The sequence below is a fragment of the Brachypodium distachyon genome, chromosome 1 (genome assembly GCF_000005505.3).
Source record: "Brachypodium distachyon strain Bd21 chromosome 1, Brachypodium_distachyon_v3.0, whole genome shotgun sequence".
Taxonomy (NCBI): Eukaryota; Viridiplantae; Streptophyta; class Magnoliopsida; order Poales; family Poaceae; genus Brachypodium; species Brachypodium distachyon.
In genome coordinates this window covers 42,293,580-42,314,036 of record NC_016131.3, presented here as the reverse complement: position 1 = coordinate 42,314,036, position 20,457 = coordinate 42,293,580, and the positions used below count along the sequence as shown (strand labels likewise).

General features: G+C 41.6%; 1 protein-coding gene across 1 annotated transcript; it reads left to right on the top strand.

Moving 5' to 3' along the window:
- The first annotated feature begins 407 nt into the window (after positions 1-407).
- Positions 408-18,589, top strand: LOC100843117. The gene is made up of 42 exons (XM_003560793.4): positions 408-665; positions 766-844; positions 1,107-1,184; positions 1,313-1,393; positions 2,046-2,122; positions 2,209-2,263; positions 2,374-2,422; positions 2,559-2,696; positions 2,783-2,867; positions 3,060-3,138; positions 3,269-3,312; positions 3,391-3,585; positions 5,223-5,298; positions 5,701-5,781; positions 5,890-5,970; positions 6,793-6,869; positions 6,952-7,006; positions 7,089-7,137; positions 7,348-7,485; positions 7,734-7,815; positions 7,902-7,980; positions 8,511-8,557; positions 8,674-8,888; positions 9,007-9,094; positions 9,167-9,286; positions 9,373-9,491; positions 9,574-9,646; positions 9,725-9,844; positions 10,148-10,216; positions 10,360-10,530; positions 10,603-10,650; positions 11,340-11,481; positions 12,589-12,686; positions 14,099-14,243; positions 14,334-14,419; positions 14,514-14,624; positions 15,692-15,766; positions 15,938-16,003; positions 16,455-16,643; positions 16,728-16,838; positions 17,047-17,127; positions 18,086-18,589. Exons 1-42 carry the CDS (start codon positions 546-548, stop codon positions 18,263-18,265), a joined length of 4,152 nt encoding a protein of 1,383 aa, XP_003560841.1. The 5' UTR covers positions 408-545; the 3' UTR covers positions 18,266-18,589.
- Positions 18,590-20,457: the final 1,868 nt, after the last annotated feature.

The following is a 20,457-nucleotide window of genomic DNA, read 5'->3' as shown; positions in this document are numbered from 1 at the left end:
TGGCAAATACATACTCCAATTTATATTTGTGTGGATGCAGTAGATGCAAATAACACATGAAACTCAAAAAACTATCGAAGAAATTATCAAAATTATGATCTGCACCCTCAGGGCCACAACGTCTGCTTCTGGGACGGTTCGAATCTCGTGTACTTGTTTTTTTTTTTTTTTTTTTTTTGAACTCAATCTCGTGTACTTGTTACTTCAGTCCAAAGTCCATGATTTGGCACGCTGCAGAAAAAGCATATATCCAGATAACCACGTGAGCATTCTGTCTCCCCTGGTTAAAGAAATGGAGCCCACTTGTTACTGCAGTCCAAAGTCCACATCTGCTGATCAGGGAGCACCTCCCGTAGGGACCACATGCCGGTGAGACGAAGGAGTTGTGAACAACTGTACAACAACAGTTGAATCCTCGTCAGTCCCCTGATCCCCTCTCTTCCTCGGTCCCGTTTTGGCTCTCCTCTCTGCTCCGCACGCTTCCGCTCTGCTTGATTCTGCTTCGGGTTGGTCCTCGCCGTCGGCGAGAGCACAGCACAAGCGCGATGTCGTCTTCGTCGTTGTCGGCGGTCGTCGCTTTCGTCGGCGCAGACGACCTGAGCCTAGCACTCGCCGCTTCCTTCCTCCGCTCTGGCGCGATCGTCCGCTTCTACATCGACCCCGAGGTCGCCCTCGACTCACCCTCCCAACTTTACTTCCTTTCGTCCCGGTTTCTTCGTTTGGTATTTGGGAGATGCTCGCTCGTGACGGCTCGTGTCCGTGCAGGCGGATGAATCGGCAGCGAGGACGCTCGCGGAGCAGGGCGGCGGCGTCACGTGCGCGAGCCCCGCGGAAGCCGCGCGAGGTGAGCCTATGTATTTTTTCTTGGGCACTGGTCCCATCATATGTTCGTGATACGGCCTTCTCGTTGCGCGTATGTATGGCGTGCGTGCGTGCGTGCGTACGTGGTGTTTGCTATCATGCCTGGTGCCCAGGTGCCGTCGTGCGTGCGTACGAGCCGTTTGTTGGAATGCTGATTAGACCGTGCTACCATACGCGGTCAAGAATGCATCACTCATATGTTTGTTGCGCCTATCTGATCCATCACACACTCTCGGTGCCTGCAGATGCCACGCTAGTCATTGTGCTCAGTGATGCCGATGGGGTAGACGAGTTGTTCTTTGGATCTGAGGGTATAGTGAAAGGTCTGTACTTTCCATCTACTCTCTTTGTTGCCTACCAGGCTCTTCTGTCCCACCCACGCTCACTTGTTTCTGTACAAGTTATATATAGTTGACTTTTGAAATGATGTTTTCTCTTGAGCATTGCATAGGATTGTGCACAGAGGCTGTTGTATTGATTCGATCGATGTTGGTGCCTAGTCATCTGGAGAAGTTGGAGCTGAAGCTTTCAGGTAAAATGTTAATTTGTGCATCACATCACCTATTCACGTCGTTGGTCATAGTAATTGCTGCGCTAAGAACACCAGGACTGTAAAGAATTAGAAAGCTACACATTTGATTTAGCAACTAACTGCATGTTTAATTAGTTGTCGGTTTTCATTTGACTTAATTTGTTTGGGAGACTGTATCTGATAAATTGAACAAAAATTGTACCTGTGGTGAAAGCTGTGAGTTTATATGTTTAATTTGTTTCCAGTTTTGATTTGACTCAATTTGTTCAAGAGGGTGCATCTGAAACTGCTTACCTAGCATGAAAGACAAAATATACATATTTCATATTTACTGAAATGTGAATTAGTTTTACTGCAAGTTTATCACTAAGCATCATGAAAAAGGTTCATATTTCATTGTTGGTGGCAGATCAAATAATATCAGGTGTTTCAATAACATAAGTTATTTAGGTAACTATGTGAATCGATAATTGGTAGAAATGAAAGGATATTAGTTGTTTCTTTGACCTTCTTGAACATTATTAAAAAAACAATTCCATTCCAATAAACAGGGTGCACTGACACTGGTGATGAATGAGTGTGTGCAACAAATTTTCTATTCGAAGTTTCGAACAAACAAGTACTAGATAATTCAGATTTCTTTATCCTGCAGATGAGAAGAAGGATATCTTTCTTCTTGATGGATACATTTTTATTGGTTTATCTGATGAATTGAAGCAAAAGATTGTTGTAAGTGATATGCCAACCGAGCATCTTAACTGTGTGCGTGTACATTTGTATTATTTTGTTATCACTATTTGGCTTTTGAATGTCAGGTCGTTGCATCTGGGAGAGAGAATGTAGCCAAAAGAGCTGAGCAGATTTTCTCTGGTAGTTCCAAATTTGTGTACCTTTTTACTAATATTTTCTTCCTTGTCCTTACCTTACGATGCTCTCGTGGCGTAATGTCGCTGAAGTTGTAATCTGCCTGACAATTTCAGATCTTGACAACATGATTTACTTTGCCGAAGGTGAATTTGGCTGCAGCAGGTTGCTTTCTTTCTTCTGACATTAGCAAATACCAGAAAATAGGGACATAATGTTTAATGCTTACAATATCAGTACCATACTGGTCAGTGGAAATATTATTATCACTATTTAAACCATATACCATCTATTTTTACAGCAAAATTAAGCTGGTTAATGATTTGCTGGAGAGCATTCACTTTGTTGCTTCTACTGAAGCAATGTTTCTTGGTGTCCGAGCTGGGATTCATCCGTCTATTATCTATGACATCATATCAAATGCTGCTGGAAGCTCAAGGTTACAAGAGTTATTGGACTCTATGTTCTGTCTAAACTTGTATGTATTTCAACTTGCAAGCAAAACAATGCTGTATTTATTTGCAGGATATTTGTGGAGGCAGTTCCAAAACTTTTGAGTGGGGATCCTTTGCTTATTGGTTCTCTGAAGTCATTATTAAAGAAAAATGCAGTAAGTTCTGTTTCTTTTTCTTTGGAGAGTGTTAGTGTCATGGGCATACATCCCCATAGAGGGGATTAAAATTATCAGTTAATATGTGTCACTCTGATGTTGCAAACTGTAAAAGGACTACTGCTATTGCATGGCCGAATGCTTCTGCCTCTGAATTACTAACACAGGTTTCACTCTTAAACAACAATATAGAGCTACGTGATGGATACGGCTAAAGCAGTAACATTCCCTCTCCCGCTTCTGTCTGTTGCTTATCAACAATTAATGCATGGTATGCCATTGAAGCTTCTTTACATCAACCTTTTTGAGCTGTCCTGATAACTTGAACGGGTGCAAACATGCTAACTTAAAATTTCTCAAATGCCTTTCACTCCTGCACTCTTTTGTGTACTTATCTTCAGGTTCTTCAGCAGTAATCGGAGGTGAACCTGCTTCACCGTTGAAGGTGTGGAATAACTATCAGCAAGCTGTTCATAGATGCTTCGATTTATCAAATCTAAAAATTTCAAAGATAATTTTGCAGGTTTGGGAGCAATTATTTGGAGTAAACATCATAGATGCTGCGAGTCAACCAATCTATGATGCAAGCAAATTAGCTGACCAGCTTGTTGTGGCTTCTAAAGAAGCAAAGAAGGTCGGCTTTATTGGTCTTGGAGCTATGGGATTTGGAATGGCATCTCATTTGCTAAAATCAGGTTTCTCAGTGACTGCTTATGACGTAAGAACTCTTCTACCACTCATATTCTCCCGAAGTGCAGAATTGTGTCGCTGAAATTGCTGCAATTCAAGTACAAAGAATGACAAAAATCCCGACTTATTATTTTACCTTCACTAGTGATGCATTTAAGAAAGCCTAGACAATCTTATAATGGCTGCTCGATTTGACCTCTTGGTTATAAGCGTTTTATTGTTGCTAGTTGCTAGATGAATCATTGGTAGCTTAGATTAAGAGTTCGTTTATGGTGCCCTGCAATAAATGTATAGCATTTATTTCTTTTAATCTGATGGATGAGATTAACAAGTACTCCAGCTCAAGCATTAAGGAGTACCTCCGTTAAAAGTTACTAGGGAGTACCATCATCGAAGGGGTAAAATTGTAATCCAAGAGTCCAATCACAACTTAGGACTATTCTTGAGCCAGCTGATTTCTTCAGATCCCCGACATGGCATTCAAAACCCTAATTTGAAGAGATGTCGATGCGGCAGATGTGAGTCCGTGACCCGTGTGGAAGGGCCGGCGCCATGCTGGAAATCAGCAACTGGGCTATGCTTCCGCAAATAGCTGGTCACGATGATGGGTGCCGGAGCTACGGGCAGGACAGAGCGGACGAGTTGCGTAGTTGCACCGATGTAGTGCTCCGGTCCGGAGTGGCGCTGGTTCTCAGAATCATGACCGAATCAACGAAGACTCCACCTCCAGATCGAATTGATTCATTCGTGAATCTAGTATTCGTTGGTTTGTGATAAAAGGAAAATCTGCAATCTCATGGATGCCCATGAAGTATGAGTATGAAGCCAGTTTCATGTGGTCCTTAATTAATTCGTCCAAAATCACAGTAGTATTTTTTCTTGGATGTAAAAGCTTCCTGACACGAAGCAGTAGGATAATTGGCAGCAATGTTTAGATCTTTGTCTCCTTTTCTGAGCATTACTCCTGAACTTAGAGGTGGCGCATTTGGGTGATGGGGAGGAGCTACCGGCGGTTCGTTGGACAATTTATCATCAGTGCATACATAAGAAAAACAGGGACGAGGATGCAGCTGTGGGCATACATAAGTTACAACTTATTCGATTACATATAAATAATAAATATCACCTTTGGTTAACAAGATAAAATATCTAAATTACCCTGCTAAATGAAAGGCCAAATTTGATTGGTGCTCCAATGCTGACCTGGGCATGGACAGCCTGGACGGCCCGGCCCAAAGCCCGGCTTCCCGGGCCAGGCTTTGTACTCAATTTTCCACCTGAAGCTCAGCCCAAAACCCGAAATAGGTTAAAATAATTTTTTTTCTTCTGAAAAACAGGTATAAAATCATTTTTATCCCGAAACTGATTATTAGTACCAAGAAGGCTATTTTTTTCAGGCTGGGCTGGGCCCAGGCTTGGGGTTTACGTGCGTGGCTTTATGAAGCCTGGCCCGGAACCCAGCCCGGCCAGGGGTTTGCCCAGGTCTACTCCAATGCTCTCCTGTGGAGTACTGGGGTACTGTAAAAAAACTCTAGATTAATCCCAAGTTATCAGAAAAGACAATAGCGATCTTAATAACACATGGATAGATCCTGAACTCTGCTCAAATCTGTTCTTCCTCCTGTATGCTACGCGTGAGTAATTTTATCTCCCTGTACCATTTAGGTTTACAAGCCAACACTGGCCAGGTTTGCTGAATTAGGTGGATTGTCGAAACATTCTCCTGAGGAAGTATCAAAAGGTATCTTTCAACTTTCTAGTAAAATTACAATTCTTCTCATCGTAAGATCACATTTTATTATCTATAAAATTAGTCAGTATTTTATGATTTTCTGACTGCATGAAATCATCAGACCTTTTCTCTTGATGTTTTTCTCAAATCTGTAATATTTCTTCTCATTCTTTATGTGCCATTCATTGTGTCAAACTGTCAATGACAGTGTGCCCTGACCAATCTCGACCTCGTTACTCGTACAATGAGGGATTTGCAAAAGCTCCAGTGGCATATGCTATCCTGCATGAAGAATTCGTGTGTCATATAATGAATTTATCTAATTAGTTATTATTACTTAGCAGTGATACCATGCACAAAGTATCCGTAGTCATACCGTGTCTGAAATCTGAATTATGCCAATAATTTCAGATGTGGAAATACTTATAATCATGGTTGCGAACGAAGTTCAAGCTGAGAGTGTTCTATATGGAAATGCTGGTGCTGTGCCAGGTATAGGGTTTTCCCTTCTGTCCTGGTTTTAAACAGTGTTTGCATCCCAGGTTGGTTTAACATTTTCTGAGCTCTAGTTATATGGTTTTGAATGTCCTTGCTTTTCAGTGTTGTCAGCAGGAACATCCATCATCCTATCTTCTACAGTTTCTCCCGGATTTGTGACTCAACTCAAGAAAAGATTGGAAGGTAGCAGTTCTTCTATCCCTCTCCCCCCCTTTGGGCATCTTTGCAATAAAGAAGAAAGAATATCACAATGGAAATATAAAATCTGCGTTCAGTGATTCCGATTGAGTGCCGAGTCCTGTAGTTTCGACGTCTCACAAGTAATGTAAGTCAGTTTTGCTCAGAAAATAAACAGTTTTTTTAGAGACACCTCGAAAGGGACAGAGAGTGTCCAGTTAACTGGGTTACTAGGACAAACCGCGAAAAAACCAGATACAAAGGACATGAAGCCCCGCCGGTCAACAGAGCGATCGAAACTCGAAACAAAACACACGACCAATGCCCCAAACCGCCAACAGGAACCACCGAAGAAGATCCTCGCCACACCGTGGCTTCCTACCACCCTCTCTGAAAGTCATGAAAACATAAAAAAAAGAGTCACAAAGTTGACTCTTGATGAAGCTACTAGGACACAAAACTTTAAATCCAAATTTGTCCTAATCATCGAGAAACAGAAACGAGAAAACAAATCTTACATGAACAGTAGCTTCATCCTTTTTCTTTTTTCCATGTTGTATTCCGATATTATCAGCAAAATTTGCGATTTTTGTTTCTCCATGTGTAGGTTGAATTTGGATTGGAATTTTGTGTCTTGATATATTTGTGTCCTGTCAATTCTGCAAGAGAAATTGTAATCGTCACCTTTTGTGTTCTTTATGTGTATTGATGGCATGGTAGCACCCTGTAGCACTAGTGCTGCTCTCTGCCTTTTGAATATGTTGTACTGTTGTGTACTGCTTTCTCTGTTTTTTCTTCTTCCCGAAATCATTTACTTGTTTTATACAGCTGAAGGCCGAGAGATACAGTTAGTTGATGCTCCGGTATCTGGTGGTGTCAAGAGGGCAGCAGATGGAACACTAACTGTATGATTATAATTGCATCAATTTATTTGCAAAGTGATTATGTAACCTTAACCGATATAATGATTTGCACTTCTTTTGACAGGTAATGGTTTCAGGAACAGATGAAGCTCTGCAGTGTACTGGTAGTGTTCTGTCAGGTACAAATAATTATCTGAACACCATCAATTGCTTTAGACATACTGTGGAGACTGGTCCATGACTTCTTTGTTTGCATAACAGCACTAAGTGAGAAGCTATATGCCATCAAAGGAGGATGCGGAGCTGCAAGGTGATGCATGCATTTTGTAGTCGTTGTGCCCTGCTTACTGCAATCTTTGCATTTTGTAGTCGTGTACCTTGCTTACTGCAATTTTTGCCATTGTTACTGCAATCATGGATCGCATTTCATTTGTGATAGATGGTTGTTTACATAATATATAAAACATGACTGAATATTTTTCTGCATGAATCAACATGTCTCTTCTGCTATCGTTTCCAGTTCTGTTAAAATGGTCAACCAACTTCTTGCCGGGGTTCATATAGCCTCAGCAGCTGAAGCAATGGCATTTGGTGCTCGATTAAATTTGCGAACAAGAAGAGTTTTCGAAATTATTCAACATGCAAGAGGTTACTCATGGTAAGTTTCCATCTTTAACCTCCCCCTCATTAATCACACCTGCTTCTTGACTCTTCAGTGTTCAGACTTATGCACATGTTGGCTGAGTAACAAAATAATTAGACATAAAGAAATATATATAGTTAGTTATAGTATTTTATGCTAGCTATCATCTCCCTTCAGAATTCAGTGTTTCAGATATCCAGTGCTATGTTAGAATGAGTTAAGGTGGGCATGTGATAATCACACACTCAATGTACATATTGCAGGATGTTTGGAAATCGCGTGCCGCACATGCTTGATAATGATTATTCACCTTATTCTGCAGTGGACATATTCGTCAAGGATCTTGTATAGATAACCGAGCTGTCCACTAACTTATTCATTTTATATACCACTAGCAAAATATCATAAGGTGTGTATCTCATCCGTTGCAGGGTATAGTTTCTCGTGAAAGCTCGAACTTGAGGATCCCATTGCATGTCTCTAGTATTGCTCATCAACTGTTTGTTGCAGGTAATAAAGATAAGAGCATTTTTTATTCTATGCTTTTTTTTAAGTACCTTGTTATATCCCTCTATCACTTCGTGTATACTTATATAATGTAGTATTAAAAACCTGTACATACTACCTACAAAGTAGTATATATTATACGTACTATGTACCATATACTCCCTATATATTCCATATAACATACTACATACTCCCGAATCCCGATTACGCTAAATACTACCTAAATTGTATAAAACGGACATGGGAGTAACTGCACCTGGTAGTACGTACGCATGTATCACCCTAAACCCATATACCCTAAACTGTATAGGAAATATATAAAGAAGGGCCAAAGAAAGAAAAGATGCGTAGCAAAGAGGCCACTGAAGGGTCAAGGTACAAATTCTAAGGCCGCAAGCCAATCTAGAAGACGACCATTGGGTCATCTATTACTTAGTTATAGACAGATAAAGATTAGCTGGTAGTCTATCTTGGATGATGCAGTCTTTAAACAGGATGGCTATTGTTTTATTTGTTTGATGTATTTCCAACAGGCTCTGCTTCTGGGTGGGGCCGGTTTGATGATGGTGCTGTTGTGAAGGTGAGAAGCTACCCTATGTTTCATTAGCTAGCACCTCTCAGTGAGCTAAACTCATGCTAAAACATGATAAATTGATGACCTTTCTTAAACCTGCCTGGTGACTGCGTCTACTGCAGGTCTATGAGACATTAACTGGAGTAAAAGTTGAAGGAAGTCCACCCATACTTAATAAAGAAGATGTCCTGCGTTCTCTCCCTGTTGAGTGGCCAGAAGTTCCAATGGATGACCTTGTTTCCTCTGCATCTCATGATAGCAAGAAAGTTGTTGTAGTTTTAGATGATGACCCAACTGGAACCCAGACAGTTCATGATATAGATGTCTTAACTGAATGGTAAACCAAAGTATATCATGTTATTTGGATTACTTTAATTTGCTGTCAATGTTTTTATTTGTCTATGTTCGTTTGCATACGTAGTTCCACAAGGCTCACTTGTAGTACTATACTGCAGGCCTGTTGAAGCCCTCAGGGAACAGTTTCTGAAACTACCAACTTGCTTTTTTATTCTGACAAATTCCCGTTCAATGATTGCTGATAAGGTAGGAAAGTGCAGACTTAAACAATTTATATTGGTCTTTAAATGTCTTTTTAAATTATTTTCACTTTAATAGGCCGCACTGCTAGTAAAAGATATCTGCCAAAATCTTGAAGCTGCAGCAAAAACTGTCCCTGGTTTTAGTTATACAGTGGTCTTGAGAGGTGATTCCACTCTACGTGGCCATTTCCCAGAGGTTAACATCTGAAGTTGTATGTACTTTTCTTTAAAAAAATAATCCATTTCACTTCCCTGATCATACATTGTTCTTGTACTTCCCAGGAAGCTGATGCAGTTGTTTCAGTGTTGGGTGACATGGATGCTTGGATAATATGTCCATTCTTCCTTCAAGGTGGGCGTTACACCATTGATGACATCCATTATGTTGCAGAGTCTGGCAGGTAAGCCTTGCATTATCACTACAAAGCTATTCAAATACAAAAATAACACATAGCACTATTGATGTCCAACATTATTGAAAAGGCTGATTCCTGCTGGTGAGACTGAGTTTGCCAAGGATGCAGCTTTTGGCTACACATCTTCCAATCTCAGACAGGTATTGTAGTGGAATTGTTTGTTTTTGGTAAAGTGGAGGGAAAGACCTTAGAAACTTTCTTTGTACTTGAATGTGTAGTGGGTTCAAGAGAAGACTAGAGGAAGGATTTCTGAGAACCAAGTTTCAACTATTTCGATAAGTCTTTTGCGTAAAGAAGGACCAAATGCAGTCTGTCAGCATCTCTGTAGCTTGGAAAAGGTATTTGATAATAAAAATGTTCCAAACCACTGTTATTTTGTAGTTGGCTTAAACTTTCTAAGGATGTAAATTAACTTAATTTTGTTCATATTACATATTCTCATTTCTCAATGTAGTCATGGGGGTATATATGGTAAATGAAATGGCTAATGAAATATTATAGGTGTTTTAGTTATTCTACTACTGTACTGGCCATAAAATCCTACCAGATATTAGCATAATCCCTTTTTAATTTTTTGTTCTAATGCCTTCTGTTCTTGGTTTACCTTAGAATTTCCTGACATGCAGTTTGACTGTTTGTAGGGCTCTGTGTGTATTATCAATGCTGCTAGTGAGAGGGACATGAATGTCTTTGCTGCTGGAATGATCCAGGCATGTTATGCTGCTCCATTTCTACGAGAAGCTTTTATTTGTAGTACTTATTCCTTGCCAGTGATATGAAAATATGTCTTGTTCTAGCTTAGATGCTCTGTCTTGATTGGCTATTCTTCTTTTCTTTTATATTAAGTGAACAGGCTGAATTGAAAGGAAAGCGATTTCTATGCCGCACGGCTGCAAGTTTTGTTAGTGCTAGAATTGGGATCAAGCCAAGGCCACCTATCCGTCCAAGTGAACTTGGATTAAAGAGATCTTTAGCTGGAGGCCTCATAGTTGTTGGTTCTTATGTGCCAAAAACTACAAAGCAGGTCAGCCTTCTAATGCATTAAGATTTTCTTATTCATATCTATCTCATTTGCATGTTCTTTTGCATTTGATAGGTCGACGAGCTTCGGTCACAGTGCATGCAATCCCTTCGAGTGATAGAGGTAATGTTTTTTTTTTGATGAAATGTAGCAGAGCTACTTTCATTTCTTAAGAAGAGGACAAATAAACAAAGTATAAGTACTTGCCAAAATTGAAAAGAGCACAACAACAGAAACTAGAAACTACAGAGACTATAAAGAGTAGCTATAAGTACATGCCAAAATAGAGGTAATGTATAACTTGACTTCCATGCCTAAATATGAGGAGCAACTATAAAGTTTGCTCTTTAGGTGGATAAGTGGAATTAAACCATGTGGCATGTCTAAAAAGTCATGGCGAAGTCTGTAAACATAGACACAAGACCCTTCTAGATTGTCAAAAAAAATAATTCGGATCCAAATTTGTTGTGTGCATTGAGAAACAAAAAGAAGTCATTTTTTGCTATCAGTAGTAGGTAAATAGGTTCTATTCACAGATAGAATTGTCTTCTTTTTTTCCTAGAGACACCAAATTTTCATATAATGGATGAATTCTGTGTCTATGCTGTCAAAGTTTTCCACATTTTCGATGACACTTTGGGTGGTTATAAGGCTAGAATGTGCACCGATTGCACGTGAAAGATAGTTTTCATACTAATTGCTCCCTAAACATGAACTATAGCCACATCTACTTGGATAAAATGTAAACATCTCATTTACCAGCACTATTTTAAGTTGCATTGTTTTCTTTGAGGTCAATTTTCTCATTGTAGGTATCTGTTGAGATGATTTCACTGAAATCAACTGAGGACAGAGACCAAGAAATCAGCAGAGTTGTTGAATTGGGAAACGCTTATATACAATCGGGGAGAGATACTCTAGTTGTCACCAGCCGCCAACTCATTACAGGAAGAAGTTAGTCTCTGATTATCATATGGCCAATTTATTGTTTGTTCCATTAGCAATAAAATGATCTAAAGCCAAAGCAATCTTAAGTTCTTAATAATTCCTCAAGCCACATCTCACCTGTCGAATAAATGTGCATGTTGTGCTCATTAATGAATTTTTTACAAATGAAGAATGTCGGGATCCTGAGGGAAAGCACACAATTATCCCAAATCTACATTAGATCATAAGCTCGGAGCCTAACCTTAATCCCTGAACTCAACTCATATGCAATCTGTTGTCACTGATCGACCACCACTACCATCGTCCCGCGAGTCACATCCGTTCCCTGGCGTGCGGCCTATATGGGAGATATTTTATTTTACTTTGTCAAATTCTAGGCATGAACTGAGACGAACTGTACCGGAAGACAGACCAAAACTTGTTTAAGTGGGAGTGGATAAACTGAATACGCTGATTACTGCGCCAGTTACTGCTAGAGCCATGGACTCTCCATTTAACCACAATAGCAATTAAACTGAACATATCTAGTTTGCATCAGAATTTGTTGTAATGGTGGGAACTGGAGTCGACCAGTTGTCAAAAGGTGCCCTTTTGCACGCCCAGCCCACCATCGCGTTGTAGCCCACTGCTCTGCAGGGTGTCCTGCCTGGGTTGTTTTTTCTTAATAAAAAAAACACATGGGCTATTCCTTGTTGGTCGAGTTTTTAAAAGTTAGTTCGTTGTAATGGTCAAAACTTAATCAAATTGGTGTCTATATATGTTTCTGAAGTTTATGTGCTGGAACCTAGGTACCTAACTAGGCATATTTCTAAAGCGTACAAATAAGAACAAACTGAGAGAAGTCTACTGTGGTGCAATGGTGGGCACTCATGGTTGCGAACCCACCCACCCAGGTTCGAGGACTCACACACACATGGTTGCGAATCCATCCACCCATGTATACCCCCTGGTTGAGACAAAATAAATAACAATCGCTAAGCATTAGCGGTACAAGAGAACTGACATCTGTATGGCTATGTCTTTATGCCAAACAATAGTTATTTTCATTCATTCTTGGATATTTTTCCTGAAGTACTTTGATCATCTAACAAGAATGCCCCTGTCATGTTGCAGCTCCTGAAGAAAGCCTAGAAATCAATTACAAAGTGAGCTCAGCGCTAGTGGAGATTGTGAGAAGAATTAGTAGCCGGCCACGTTACATCCTTGCAAAGGTAACAATTAAACAGTACCTGGCCACAGTGCCTCCCCTGTATTCGTTTTTATATATCAACTATGTACTGTTGGAGCCTTTCCTACAGGTTTTCTTCAAAAACCAATTAAACAGTAGATATCTTCTACCAAATTGAATTATCAGTTGTTACTTCGGTCACTACATCCCTTCAACTATCTCCCATCCCGCCATCGCTGGTTTCTCCCAACAAATGCACTTTCTTCATCAAAGGCCGAGCAATCCATGATAATTTCATGCTGGTCAGGCAATTCTCCAAGTCGCTGCACTCAGCAGGGACTCCCACAGTCGTAGCGGCGGTCGGGCCATGCATGCTGAAGCGCAGGTCGATCCATGACACCCTCGCTAATAGGCGCTGGATATGAGACGCCGGTGCGCTCGATGTACTTGGCATCGTCGAGTTCCTCCACCTCGCCGACGTGATCGATGCACAAACCTTGCACCCAAATGAGGAATATCAGTTTGTCTAGAATCTGTCCAGCTGTCAGCTGTGGCCAGTACACGGCGTGGTTAGCTTCCGCTTTCTTTGCTGCTCAGGTCGAGTCCATTCCCTTGCCCTGGTCAACAGATGTTGGAAGGCTGACCTGTTGGCGTGCCGAGGTTGCTGCATCCAGACAAGTGCTCACTGCACGACCAGGAAATGGAATCAATGTCTCACCTGCTGATGGAGTGTGTGTTTGCCTGGCAAGTTTGACACAAGGTGCTAAACTGCTTCTTGCTGCAGTCCCTCTGCCTGCAGCATGATGAGGAGTTCAACAGGTGGTTCATGGAGGCTGCCGATCGTGTAGGTGCTGACAAGGTGAAGGGTGCGCGCTCGCTTATTACTCTTGGAGACTACACAACGCTGCGTGTTCGAGGAGTTACCTCGGACGCCCCAGCTATGATTGACACCATCCTTTCAGAAGCCCAGGTTTGGATGCTTGCTGGCATGAAGGCTCTGCGCAGGTTGCTCCAGCACTCGAGGCCCCATGATCCCTTGTTTCCCTGTAGGTTGGCTAGGCCTTGCTGGTTTCCTGTTTCTTTTCTTTTCCACTTCCGGTGTGTAAGAGACGTGCCATCTTGGTGCTTTATTCTAATGAAAATGACACACTCTTAGGATTGTGTTCGAGGAAAAAAAAACCTTAAAGTATGCATAAGACCTTGTTAAAGCCTGCAAAAACTGCACATCTCTGGAATTGTCACTATTAGGTCAAGTTTTTGCTCTGTTTTCTTGTAATTTGCCTATTGAATATTATTTCGAGATAGCATTGCACCTACATGTTTCCTTCAAACAAACAAAAAACAATGTCTACAAATTCTACTGTGCTAGCTATTTTTTTTTATAAAAATGATTGATTCCACAACCATGAAAAAAATTGACTTCTGGAGTTACTGGTTACAATATCCTTCGTGCAGGGAGGAATTACTTCATCTGACCTTGCTACAAAAGCCTTGGAAGCTCGGCGTGCCAAAGTAATGGGACAAGCTTTAGCTGGTGTACCTTTGTGGCAGCTTGGCCCTGAGAGTAGACATCCCGGTGTACCTTACATTGTTTTTCCTGGTCATAAACAGTTTATCTCATTTCTATACTAACAGATAGACAATTTACCCTTTTACTAAATAAATTATGTTTCTACTCCGCTAATGACAGGTAATGTTGGCGACAACAGTGCTCTTGCAAAAGTGGTCCAGAATTGGGCTTGCCCGTCTAGAAGTTCCACAAAAGAACTTCTCCTTGTAAGATTTTATCCACCATTTAACTCTTCATCAAGGATACACATCATTGTTTCTTGCTTTAAATGCTTCATGAACTGTTTTTTGTATTATGTAGAATGCAGAGAACAGTGGTTATGCAGTTGGTGCTTTTAATGTATACAACCTTGAGGGAATTGAAGCGGTCACTGCAGCTGCAGAGGCTGAAGGAAGTCCTGCAATCCTGCAGGTTAGGAATGCTTTAATAACAATATGATGTTTTTCATTAGCAGATGATGCAATTCACATAATATATCATGTTTGGTGTCCGCTGATACTACTCCTTACTGGAGTATGTCATGATAGACATGTAGTAGTAAGTAGTTTGCAGCAATTAACCCTAGCTGGACAGAAGCCGTACCACACAGCTCCTGACATGGATTTCTGCCGGAGCCTTTTATAGTATAGATTTTATTGCGGACATAGTCTCAATATATGAAACTTTATTACATGATATATGGCCTGTGGGGAAGAGGATTTCACGTCCGTAATCAAGCCTTCCTGGCTCTACTACCCAAGAAACAAGATGCCAAGGAGTTGAGAGACTATCAGACCATAAGCCTCATGCACATCTTTGCAGAAGTCTTCTCCAAAGCCTTCCATGTGCCTCTCCCCAAGCTGTGCACTCTTGTGTCCAACAATCAGAGAACGCTTATCAATGGTCGTTGCTTCCACGACAACTTTGTCCTCATTCGGCAGACTGCGCGTCTTCTTCGCCAACACAAGCAACCTAGGTGCTGCTCAAATTTGATTCGGCACACGCTTTCGACTCAGTCCCTTGGCCATTTATCTTTGAGGTGCTACCTGCCTACGGCTTTGGAGATCATTGGCTGAACTGACTCGCTATTCTGCTCTCTTTCGCCACCACTCGCATACTGCTGCATGATGAGCTGGGCCCTCCTATCTGGTACCGGCAAGGTCTCTGTCAGGGAGACCCCCCTATCTCTGATTATCTTCTCTCTGGTGGTGGATTCCATCAGCTGATCCTTGGCTCATGGGTCTGATTGCGGTGTGCTGTCACCTCTTCGCCCGCGCCGTGCTTTGCCTGCGGGTGTTGCTGCCTGAGATTTGGGATGTCCCATGATTTTGTTCTCATGTTTGGTTTTTGCATGTGCATTTTATCCTGGCCTTCTCAACACTTGTTGAACTCATTGTATCTTTCCAATGAAATGAAGCAAAAGGCTCTTGCATTTTCTCGAAAATAAAAGATATGTATCATCTTTATTTCTAACCATGATAGTGGTGCTCGTTATTTAGGTTCATCCCAGTGCCCTGAAGCAAGGGGGAGTCCCATTGGTGGCGTGCTGCATTGCTGCAGCAGAACAAGCTAATGTAAGAGAAAATAGAGAATCTAGCATGCTTAAAGAGTATATGCAGGCATCTTGTGAGCTGGATAAGATTTGCTGATAAATATTTTTATAACTTAGGTTCTCACATATTTCACTCCAGTCAACCTTGTTTTATGTTATTTAAAGGTGACCATTACGTGGTTCTCTCACTCAGGTACCTATTACTGTTCATTATGATCACGGAACCTCCAAGTATGATTTGCTTGAAGCTCTTGAAATGGTATGCAGAAAAGATGTTTATTTCCTCAAACTTGCAACGGATAGCATATGCAATTCTTTCCTTAGCCATGAATTATACGGTCCCTCTTGTGGTTCCTTCCCGATTTTTAGCTCTATTTATTCTTTTGTACAGTCCTTCATTTTCTCTCTTCCTTTTTCGGTTTTGTTAGTTTTCTACTTCCTCCGATCCATAATAAGTGTCTCAGACTTAGTGCAACTTTTTACTAAGTACAAAATCTTAGACACTTATCATGAATCGGAGGGAGTACTGGTTTTCTCTTCTTTTTCGTTTTGTGTTGCCTGACCCAGGCGTTTTGTAAGACTTTTGCCCTCATGGCACTCCTTCTAATGAAAATGCCGCGCACCTTAGGGGCGTGTTCGAGGAAAATAATAATTATAAAGATCTCAATCTTGACTCTTCTCCTGACCTTTTATGACCCTTAATTTTCCAGGGATTTGATTCAGTCATGGTGGATGGTTCCCATCTACCTTTACGGGAGAACATATTATACACAAAGAACATATGTTCCTTGGCTCATGCAAAAGGCATACTTGTGGAAGCTGAACTTGGAAGACTATCAGGCACCGAAGATGGCTTGACAGTTCAAGAATACGAAGCAAGATTTACTGATACTGCCCAGGTTATTTTGTATTCCCCAACAAATGTGAACTATATGGCTTTTTTCTTTCCTGTTAACAACCTTTAATTTATGTGTTACATTCAGGCTGAGCAATTTATTGATGAAACTGGTATTGATGCATTAGCTGTATGCATTGGAAATGTTCATGGGAAATATCCTCCGAGTGGACCAAACCTCAGATTTGACTTGTTAAAGGTCAGGCAAAATCATTTAAACATTGACCTTTCTAGTGAAACTGTTATAGCATGGTTGACAAGTATTGTTGTTTGTATAGTAATACCCACTTGCTGTTGTGCATGACATCTTTTGAAGTATTCTGTCAAGGATTATCATTAATTTGATTGTTTTGCATGCGATTTCCTGTGAGTAACTAACTCAGTATGTTATTCTGAAATAACGACAGGAGCTTCGTGCATTAACCATGAAGAAAGGAGTTAGTTTGGTACTTCATGGAGCATCTGGCGTCCCTCATGAACTTGTAAAGGTTTGATATGTTATTTTCTTCTTTGTTGATCAGTAAAGTTTGATCTTGCGGTAGTTGTCGAGTTCCCCGTACCAAATCATCTAAAAAAGTTTAATTATCGGGAATGAAAGAACAATCCATCGACCATCTCAATGGTTTCTCTGTTCAAGCTTTGTTTGGTCATTTATGATTGGAAAAAATGAATCCCCGAAATACCACAATTATCCCCCCCCCCTCGTAAAATAAGCAGAACAGGTTCATCCTCTGCCTTCACTGTTCCTACTAAAGTTTGCGGCGTATCAGGTGAAAAGTCCGTGAATACCATTGTAAAAAATTCAAAAACAATTGAACTGATGTTTTATATATATGTGTAAAATGTCATGTCAAAACTCAATTGCGTTTGGCACCAGCGGAAAAAAACTCAGCATGAACAATGCTTCTCCACTATTGGACATTATTCATTTGCATATTTTTCCTTATTTTTTTCTTCCAAATGCAATTGAGCTTTTGGCTTGAAATTTTTCAGGTTTGTAGAAAATTACACCTCCAATGTATTGTAAGCATTTGTTGATACTTCTAAAAATGGTTTCTATGGAGTTTGCACTGGTGCGGTTTCTATGGAGTTTGCACTGTTTGCACCTAATGTGGTTTTCACCTGATATTTTGCCAATTTGTGACCAACTGTAACACAATTGTTGAGCATGAAGTTTTGGATCCCGGGATCTTAGGGATCCCTTTATTTGGGGATAAAAGAAAATCATATTTTAAGTTTTTAAAAAAATCTTGTGAAACATAGATGAAAGCTATACATATATGTAAATTTTCTTAAGAGATACGATGATTTGTGATTTGTACAAAAATAACGATTTTGTAAGTCAATCGTCATATTATCAACTATTGTCATTGTTCAAATTCATTGTGTAAGTTAGAATCTCGAACTACTTGTGCTCTCTAACCATTTTTTTTTCTTTTGGAGCAGGAATGCATAAATTTGGGGGTGAGGAAATTCAACGTGAACACAGAGGTCCGCAACAGTTATCTGGAATCTCTCAGGAAGCCTCAAAAAGACCTGATTCAGGTCATGGAATCTGCTAAGGAAGCAATGAAAGCTGTTGTAGCAGAGAAAATGCGCCTCTTCGGTTCGGCCGGGAAAGCCTGAATGCATCCGGCCATCCGCAACGCCATTGTGGATCGATCACATGCTGAGCTCGTAAAGGCGAGTTGGCCGTAACACTGATGCGTCTCCTCCCTCGCAAAATATAAAATAAAATAAAATCGCAGCAACTTACCGGTGCCACTGTGCCAGTGTGCTGCAGTGGAGCCCATCTGAGCGCTGCCGGAACTTTTGTCACAATATAATACCGATCCCCATACTAGTTTATTTACGATGTTCAGTGTGAACCACGTTCAAGTCCATGATTTTGTCATCGGTTTTGCCTTTCTATGTATTATTAGTAGATCGACACGTGCAATGCAAGTTGCATATACGTGCTTCCAAATATCCCTCGAAACACACCATCTACATTGGTCAATGACGGAAGGCCAGTAGGCCACAGGCGTGGGAAGGGGTAAATGGAACAGAGCAGCTCGATAAGCCGTACTTTGCTGAGTCATCGTAGATAATTTTTGAGATTTTTATTTCTGTGCTCCTATTCCCTAGCTGTACTCGGAATATCCAGACCTCATAACTGTGCTCGCTTCTAGACTTGTTCGTTTTATGTTTCCTCGCAAATGACCTCACGGAGCACCTGCGAACAGTCAAGCCCCCTTGACCGTTTGCTTCCGACGGGTGGGCTGCGGGGAGTGCTGGCAGGTGGGGTCGGAGCCGCGTTTCTGGCGTGTGGGGCTGCGAGGAGACAGTGCAAGCGGGTAGGTCTTAACGGGTCTAGTTAGCTTACATGCGGGCCACGTTTGTGCGTCCTGACAAGTGGGGCGGTCATCGTTCATGATAGGTGGGCCGAGGAAAGGCTGACCGTTGTGTCCGAGCCAGAGGATGACAGGCAGGCCGAGTCAAAGGATGACAGGTGGGACGAGGTTTCAAATGACAAGCGGGGCCAGTGTCATTTTTCCTTACATGTGGAGTCTACTTGCTCTCCTTTACTCTCACCCAAATCCCGACCAGAACCCTAAATCGACGGAGGATGGCGGCGGCGCTGCGGCTAGTAGGTGTGTAGAAACGAACGGGAGACGGCGATGGCAAGCACTAACCCATCTCCGTACCACAACGTCGGTAGCTGCTGCGGATTCGAGGAGGAGATATTTTGCCGCGGGGAGCTTGATATCCGGCCCGATGTGGCCGAGATAGTGATTTCCCGCACCTCCGGAATGGAAGTGAAGGCGGCGGGGCTGCGAGGTAAAGCCATTGTTGCTACCATCCATACAGGATTAACGCTCAATCCGTCGGCCACTTCGGCTAAAGATGTCATGGCAACTCTGAAGCAGTGCTGCAACTTCAAAAGGGAGTGCGCATCATGGCATGTCCTGCGCCCGGCAATTTTCTGATTCGCTTTGATTCGAGTGATGATTGCACGGCAGCGGTGATGCAATCGAGCGCATCAGGTGCACTGCCGGCGACATCTCATTTCGCCGCTGGACCTCCATCTTCCGTGGAGAGAAATCAAAACTGCCTTTTAGCTGTGTTCTTAGCTTGGATGGACTGATGGAGGATGCGCAAGAGCTGGAATTTGTGAAGAATTTGATTAATCAGCTAGGAGGCGAGTTTGTGGCAATTCTGCCTAGGACTGACCCGCGCTGCTTGAAGCTCAAGGCATGGATGCGTGATCCTTGTGCCATCCCGAAGCGGTTGCTGATGAGAGTGCCTACTTCGGCCACACAACCAGCTCCTCAATATGCTGATGAGCTCATGGATGATTCAATTGCAGTGGGGGCAGAATCAGAAACCAGACGTGCTGTGTCGTTCGGGGTCATCGTCCATGTCCATGAAGTGGTCGATAGGTTTCATCTTTTTACTGATGGTTCGGACCACAACAACAGGGACTATTCTAATTCTTCTTCAGATGATGAAGCTTATCTGGACTATGGTGGTTTTGAAATACCGCGAGGAGATCTCACTCGCCTTCATGAGTTCCCCTGTTTTGTTGGCGCTGTAGATGGCTCAGGTCCTCCAAAAGGAGGGGTTAATCCATGTTGATGTTGTTTTCTGTTTAATCCATGTTAATTTTGATGTATGTTGTCTATGTATTATTTTGTTGTCCGAAGACTACCTATTTGTACTGATCATGAGCAGGCTGTTGCTCTTTATCTGAACCTGGGCATGTACTGTTATCGGCACTTATCATTTCCTATAAATTTCTTTCGCAATTTAACTTCCTCCAAATTGATTTCTGACTG